Source organism: Laccaria bicolor, genomic scaffold (genome assembly GCF_000143565.1).
Source record: "Laccaria bicolor S238N-H82 LACBIscaffold_21 genomic scaffold, whole genome shotgun sequence".
Lineage (NCBI taxonomy): Eukaryota > Fungi > Basidiomycota > Agaricomycetes > Agaricales > Hydnangiaceae > Laccaria > Laccaria bicolor.
The window spans coordinates 108,843-115,697 of record NW_001889892.1 but is presented as its reverse complement, the minus strand read 5'-3'; the positions used below and the strand labels follow the sequence as shown (position 1 = coordinate 115,697).

Here is a 6,855-nt window from a genome sequence, read left to right as displayed (position 1 = left end):
CATTACTGATACATGGTAGCACCAAAAGAAAGCTGGGAAGTTTGTACGCATTCAGGTCTGACAGCTTTGCACTGCCATTTATTGACAACTCAGTAGGTGCTCAAGGAACTCAAATTTCACCAGATTTCGCCCCACTGTCAACCCAATCATCACCGAAACACTTGAGGATGGTGGAATGCAAGGGGCAATGCCTCTACCGAAGATTCTTGAATTGAAACTCACACCCACAACGAAAGCGAGGAGGGAGAAGAAGACGGGCACTAGGAAGCCAAAGCAAAGAACAAATTAGGATCAGCAGGCTTTGGGTGTTATCAGGCAAGCTGTACTTGACTGATGTCTATGTCTTCTGCTGACAGGTAATTGGTGAAGGAGTCTCCATGCTTCATACTGGCTGTGTCATTGAATGTGATCAATGAAACATCCCCATGTTGCTGGACATCTGCGAAACCAACCTCCAAGTCTCAGTTTCCTTGTTGGATGCTTCCTCACCAACTTTTACTAGATCAACTACCTCTGGTATGTGGGGGGCAACCAGTGCCATAAAAATGTCATGATTCTAATTCAACGATTCCGCAGGTGTGTGAACAGGACCCTTGCATCTCAGTTGAATATGCTTGGATAAACCAACCCTCCAACAACCCGCTTTGCCAACTCAGCACACTCAAGCAGGTCACATTTGACCTTCCCTTCAAGGAATGGCTGATCATCACACCAGGTCATGCGAAATTGCTGCAGGGCATCATGAGTGATGTTGGGCAGGCAACGGCCGAGGACGGCCATCAGTGGGAAAGACTGATGGAAGGGGAGAAGGAGGTGGACATAGCCAGGCAGCAATCTCTCATTTCCTTGGCAAAGCCTGTAAGCATGATACTCCTGGTTAATAACCAACTTACAAAAATTACCCATCTAATGATGGCTTTCATTTTCAATTTTTCAGTTAGTGGTACAACTCTTTGGAAAGAGACGAATCAAAGTAAAAGTTGCATTGTGAAAGTGAAAGTTGCATTCTGAAAGTGAAAGCTGTCCATAAAAGTTGAAATAGTTGTCCCACTCAAAGTAAAGTTACCCAAAGTTCCCACATCTGGAGTGAAAGTTGTCAAAGTACAATTGGACATTTTGCTGATGCTGTAGTTTCCTGATAGCTCTTCAACATCTTAGAATACCTACACATACCTACAAAGATTGCTGCTACCTACAGAGACCTACAGAGGCTATGCTGCCTCCATAGAACTGCATGATCTATGGAAATTTACCAGTTTCCTGATGTATTTCGCTACCCCTTTCCAGAAATCCGAAGTCCAATGGGGATCCCTGTCACAGATGATACTTTCTGGAAGCCCGAAGCAGCACACTACTTTTCTTACAAAAAGAGTGCCAAAGTCTTCAGTGTTCAAACCTGTCGTAGTGGGTGTGAATGTGCCATGCTTAGTGAGTCTGTTGACAGTGACGTGTATTGGGTTGAATCCTTCTGACCAGGGCAAGTTTATGATGAAATCCATCGTGATTGATTGGTAAGGACAGCTAGGTATGGGGTTTGGGATGAGATATCCATATCTGTTGAAGTTGGAGGGCTTGATTTTCTGGCAAACATCACAGGTCTGTATGAATTTCATAAGGTTGGCTTTCATTCTTTTCCAATAAAACTTGCTGCTTAGTTTCTGCCATAGTTTCTCTAAACCCTGGTGCACCCCATCATAGGCTTGCTCATGGGCCTCCTCCATTATCAATCTTCTCCAGTTGAGCAGAACACAAAGCCTTGGTTGATAATCTGCATCCCTGAAGAATAGCAAGCCGTTTTCGTCTGTGAAAAAGTGATGCCCAGGGATCCAGGTTTCCACACTGGACTTAGGGTCATCCCACAATTTAAATAGGTGAGGATCCTCACTGTAACCTTTAATCCATTCTTGCATTACCCCTTCTTCAAGGTGGACTAAAACATTAGGCAGAGGATTCATCACGCCCTAATATTGAGCTCTTTACTCTCCCCCACCTATTCCTACCGGACTCCTACTGGATTCCTGGAATCCTACTGGACTGGACTAGGACTGGGACAAATTTCATGCTGGCTGATCACCATACAAATTTTGTATGCTAGTCCTAGTGGAGTCCTAGTAAACTCCTACTGGAATGATCCCAAATCACCAGGAATTGTGGAATTCTGCTGGATTTTTAAGGAATGAGTCCAGTAGGAGTCACTAGTGGCTACCACTATTTATGATTAATCTATGACAACTGTCCAAGAGCCATTGTGTATAATGCCACAGGTTTTATGAAAGGCATCTCATTAGGATTGCCCATCTATTTCATTCAATTTGTCACTGGAATCTTTCATAAGTTATAGGCAAGGATAATGAGATATCATGGGGATATTTCATTAGGCTCTTTGGCCCTTTCATTATCATTTCTGAGACTTTTCATTAGGATATTTCATTAGGCTCCTGCGCTTTTTCATTACCATTTCATAGAATTTTTATTAGGATATTTCATTAGGCTCCTGCGCTTTTTCATTACCATTTCAAAGGAATTTTCATTAGGATATTTCATTAGGCTCCTGCGCTTTTTCATTACCATTTCTTAGAATTCTCATTAGGATATTTCATTAGGCTCCTGCGCTTTTTCATTATCATTTCTTAGAATTTTCATTAGGATATTTCATTAGGCTCCTGCGCTTTTTCATTACGATTTTTTATATTTCTCATTAGGATATTTCATTAGGCTCCTTGGCACTTTCAATAGATTTTCTTGGAATTTTCGTTGGGATATTTCATTCAGCTCCTTGACCCTTTCATTACCATTTCATTAAATTTTCATTAGAATGCTTCTTGGCGCTTTCATTAGGATATTTCATTACACTCTTTGACCATTTCATTAGATTTTTCATTGGGAGATTTCATTGGGGCATCTGGCCCTTTCATTACCATTTCTTTTAGGATATTTCATTGAGCACCTTGACGATTTCATCACTTCTCATTAGGCTCCCTGGCACTTTCATTACTATTTCTTAGATTTTTCATTAGGATATTTCATTAGGCCCTTTGGCACTTTCATTACCAAAAACTATATAATAATGATGATATGTATCACATGGGTTGTTGGGAGGGAGGTCACATGACCAATTACCAAAAATAGTCAAAAAGCGAAAGTTGTACCCCTGCACTGTAGCTTCCCGAATCTGGTTGAATTATGTTCTGAAGTGCTCCTGTTGTGGAGATATGAGGTAAAGGAATTCCAAAAGTGTCGTGTTTTTTTTGGTTTTTTTTGCATTTTTCTTCGTGAAAACAAAACCAAATAACATGATTCCAACACATTTAGAAAGCTAGATGAAAGGGCAACAAATATCATATCATGGGAAAATTGACCAAAAAAGGAAGGTGCATTCCCTCAAAGAGCAATCATCACTGACAGACTACAAGAGTCAGATATAGACTACCAAGTTTACTCATAGACTACAAAAAAGTTGGACATAGGCTACAAAGTTTACTGATAGACTACAAAAGACTACAAAAGTCAGACTTAGACTACAAAAGCTTGGACTTAGACTACAAAATTAGGGTTACATTAAAAGGTTTTGTAGTGTCCGCTTTTTCATTAGAAAAGTTTATAGTGTCCGCTTTTTTAGACTACAAAAGTTTGTAGTGTGTGCCTTTTCATTAGAAAAGTTTGTAGTGTCCGCTTTTCAGACTACAAAAGTTTGTAGTGTCTGCTTTTTGAGGCTACAAAAGTTTGTAGTTGACATATAGTTTATAGTGTCCTTGACTCTGTATAGGTTATGGGGATGAGGTTAAAGGATTGACATGATTTTACATATTGCCATTGCTGCAGCATTTACTTTTGACATCATGTACAAATTGTCTTTCACATCAAGAAAGGCCATTCTATGCCTTCATATTGATAGCTATTGTCCTATCTCAAATCATGGTTCTAGGTCCATGTGGATATGGTTTGAAGGATTAAATTGCTTTACATATTACTACTGCCAAATGATTAGTTTTTGACATCATACCCAAGTTGCCTTTCACATTAGGACAGGCTATTCTCTGATTTCACATTGATAGTTGCTGGTCTGTCTGCTTTCACATTGATAGCTACTTGCCTGTCCCAAACCTAGTCAACTGTGATATCAGCTCTTTCAGGGCAATAGGATGAGCTGATTGGTCCCTGGAAGTATCCTTAAGTCAGGTCATGATGTAAGTTAACAATGTATTGAGACAGAACAGTAGATATTACTATGAATGGCTTTTTCTGGCTTGAAAGCCAACTTGCGCATGATGTGAAAAGCTGATGATGTGGCAATAGCAATCAATATGTAAAGTCATGTGAATCCTTTAGCCAGTTCCCCATAAACCTACAAGTATGGTTTGAGATAGGACAGTAGCTATCAATATGAAGGCATAGAATGGCCTTTCTTGATGTGAAAGACAATTTGTACATGATGTCAAAAGTAAATGCTGCAGCAATGGCAATATGTAAAATCATGTCAATCCTTTAACCTCATCCCCATAACCTATACAGAGTCAAGGACACTATAAACTATATGTCAACTACAAACTTTTGTAGCCTCAAAAAGCAGACACTACAAACTTTTGTAGTCTGAAAAGCGGACACTACAAACTTTTCTAATGAAAAGGCACACACTACAAACTTTTGTAGTCTGAAAAAGCGGACACTACAAAACCTTTTAATGTAACCCTAATTTTGTAGTCTAAGTCCAAGCTTTTGTAGTCTAAGTCTGACTTTTGTAGTCTTTTGTAGTCTATCAGTAAACTTTGTAGCCTATGTCCAACTTTTTTGTAGTCTATGAGTAAACTTGGTAGTCTATATCTGACTCTTGTAGTCTGTCAGTGATGATTGCTCTTTGAGGGAATGCACCTTCCTTTTTTGGTCAATTTTCCCATGATATGATATTTGTTGCCCTTTCATCTAGCTTTCTAAATGTGTTGGAATCATGTTATTTGGTTTTGTTTTCACGAAGAAAAATGCAAAAAAAACCAAAAAAAACACGACACTTTTGGAATTCCTTTACCTCATATCTCCACAACAGGAGCACTTCAGAACATAATTCAACCAGATTCGGGAAGCTACAGTGCAGGGGTACAACTTTCGCTTTTTGACTATTTTTGGTAATTGGTCATGTGACCTCCCTCCCAACAACCCATGTGATACATATCATCATTATTATATAGTTTTTGGTAATGAAAGTGCCAAAGGGCCTAATGAAATATCCTAATGAAAAATCTAAGAAATAGTAATGAAAGTGCCAGGGAGCCTAATGAGAAGTGATGAAATCGTCAAGGTGCTCAATGAAATATCCTAAAAGAAATGGTAATGAAAGGGCCAGATGCCCCAATGAAATCTCCCAATGAAAAATCTAATGAAATGGTCAAAGAGTGTAATGAAATATCCTAATGAAAGCCTAAGAAGCATCCTAATGAAAATTCTATGAAATGGTAATGAAAAAGCGCAGGAGCCTAATGAAATATCCTAATGAAAATTCTAAGAAATGATAATGAAAAAGCGTAGGAGCCTAATGAAATATCCTAATGAGAATTCTAAGAAATGGTAATGAAAAAGCGAAGGAGCCTAATGAAATATCCTAATGAAAATTCTAAGAAATGATAATGAAAAAGCGCAGGAGCCTAATGAAATATCCTAATGAGAATTCTCAGAAATGATAATGAAAAAGCGCAGGAGCCTAATGAAATATCCTAATGAAAATTCTAAGAAATGATAATGAAAAAGCGCAGGAGCCTAATGAAATATCCTAATAAAAATTCTATGAAATGGTAATGAAAAAGCGAAGGAGCCTAATGAAGTATCCTAATGAAAATTCTATGAAATGGTAATGAAAAAGCGCAGGAGCCTAATGAAATATCCTAATAAAAATTCTAAGAAATGATAATGAAAAAGCGTAGGAGCCTAATGAAATATCCTAATGAGAATTCTAAGAAATGGTAATGAAAAAGCGAAGGAGCCTAATGAAATATCCTAATGAAAATTCTAAGAAATGATAATGAAAAAGCGCAGGAGCCTAATGAAATATCCTAATGAGAATTCTCAGAAATGATAATGAAAAAGCGCAGGAGCCTAATGAAATATCCTAATGAAAATTCTAAGAAATGATAATGAAAAAGCGCAGGAGCCTAATGAAATATCCTAATAAAAATTCTATGAAATGGTAATGAAAAAGCGAAGGAGCCTAATGAAGTATCCTAATGAAAATTCTATGAAATGGTAATGAAAAAGCGCAGGAGCCTAATGAAATATCCTAATAAAAATTCTAAGAAATGATAATGAAAAAGCGTAGGAGCCTAATGAAATATCCTAATGAGAATTCTAAGAAATGGTAATGAAAAAGCGAAGGAGCCTAATGAAATATCCTAATGAAAATTCTAAGAAATGATAATGAAAAAGCGCAGGAGCCTAATGAAATATCCTAATGAGAATTCTCAGAAATGATAATGAAAAAGCGCAGGAGCCTAATGAAATATCCTAATGAAAATTCTAAGAAATGATAATGAAAAAGCGCAGGAGCCTAATGAAATATCCTAATAAAAATTCTATGAAATGGTAATGAAAAAGCGAAGGAGCCTAATGAAGTATCCTAATGAAAATTCTATGAAATGGTAATGAAAAAGCGCAGGAGCCTAATGAAATATCCTAATAAAAATTCTAAGAAATGATAATGAAAAAGCGTAGGAGCCTAATGAAATATCCTAATGAGAATTCTAAGAAATGGTAATGAAAAAGCGAAGGAGCCTAATGAAATATCCTAATGAAAATTCTAAGAAATGATAATGAAAAAGCGCAGGAGCCTAATGAAATATCCTAATGAGAATTCTCAGAAATGATAATGAA

General features: G+C 37.5%; 2 protein-coding genes across 2 annotated transcripts; both read left to right on the top strand.

The window, feature by feature from the left end:
* Nucleotides 1-12: 12 nt before the first annotated feature.
* Nucleotides 13-215, top strand: LACBIDRAFT_302434 (uncharacterized protein; the record flags this gene model as incomplete). Its single annotated transcript, XM_001883501.1, has 2 exons — nucleotides 13-43; nucleotides 97-215. The coding sequence occupies 2 exons, from the start codon at nucleotides 13-15 to the stop codon at nucleotides 213-215; spliced, it is 150 nt and encodes a 49-aa protein (XP_001883536.1).
* Nucleotides 216-477: 262 nt separating this feature from the next.
* Nucleotides 478-1,011, top strand: LACBIDRAFT_302433 (uncharacterized protein; the record flags this gene model as incomplete). Its single annotated transcript, XM_001883500.1, has 2 exons — nucleotides 478-516; nucleotides 577-1,011. The coding sequence occupies 2 exons, from the start codon at nucleotides 478-480 to the stop codon at nucleotides 1,009-1,011; spliced, it is 474 nt and encodes a 157-aa protein (XP_001883535.1).
* Between the last annotated feature and the right edge of the window lie 5,844 nt (nucleotides 1,012-6,855).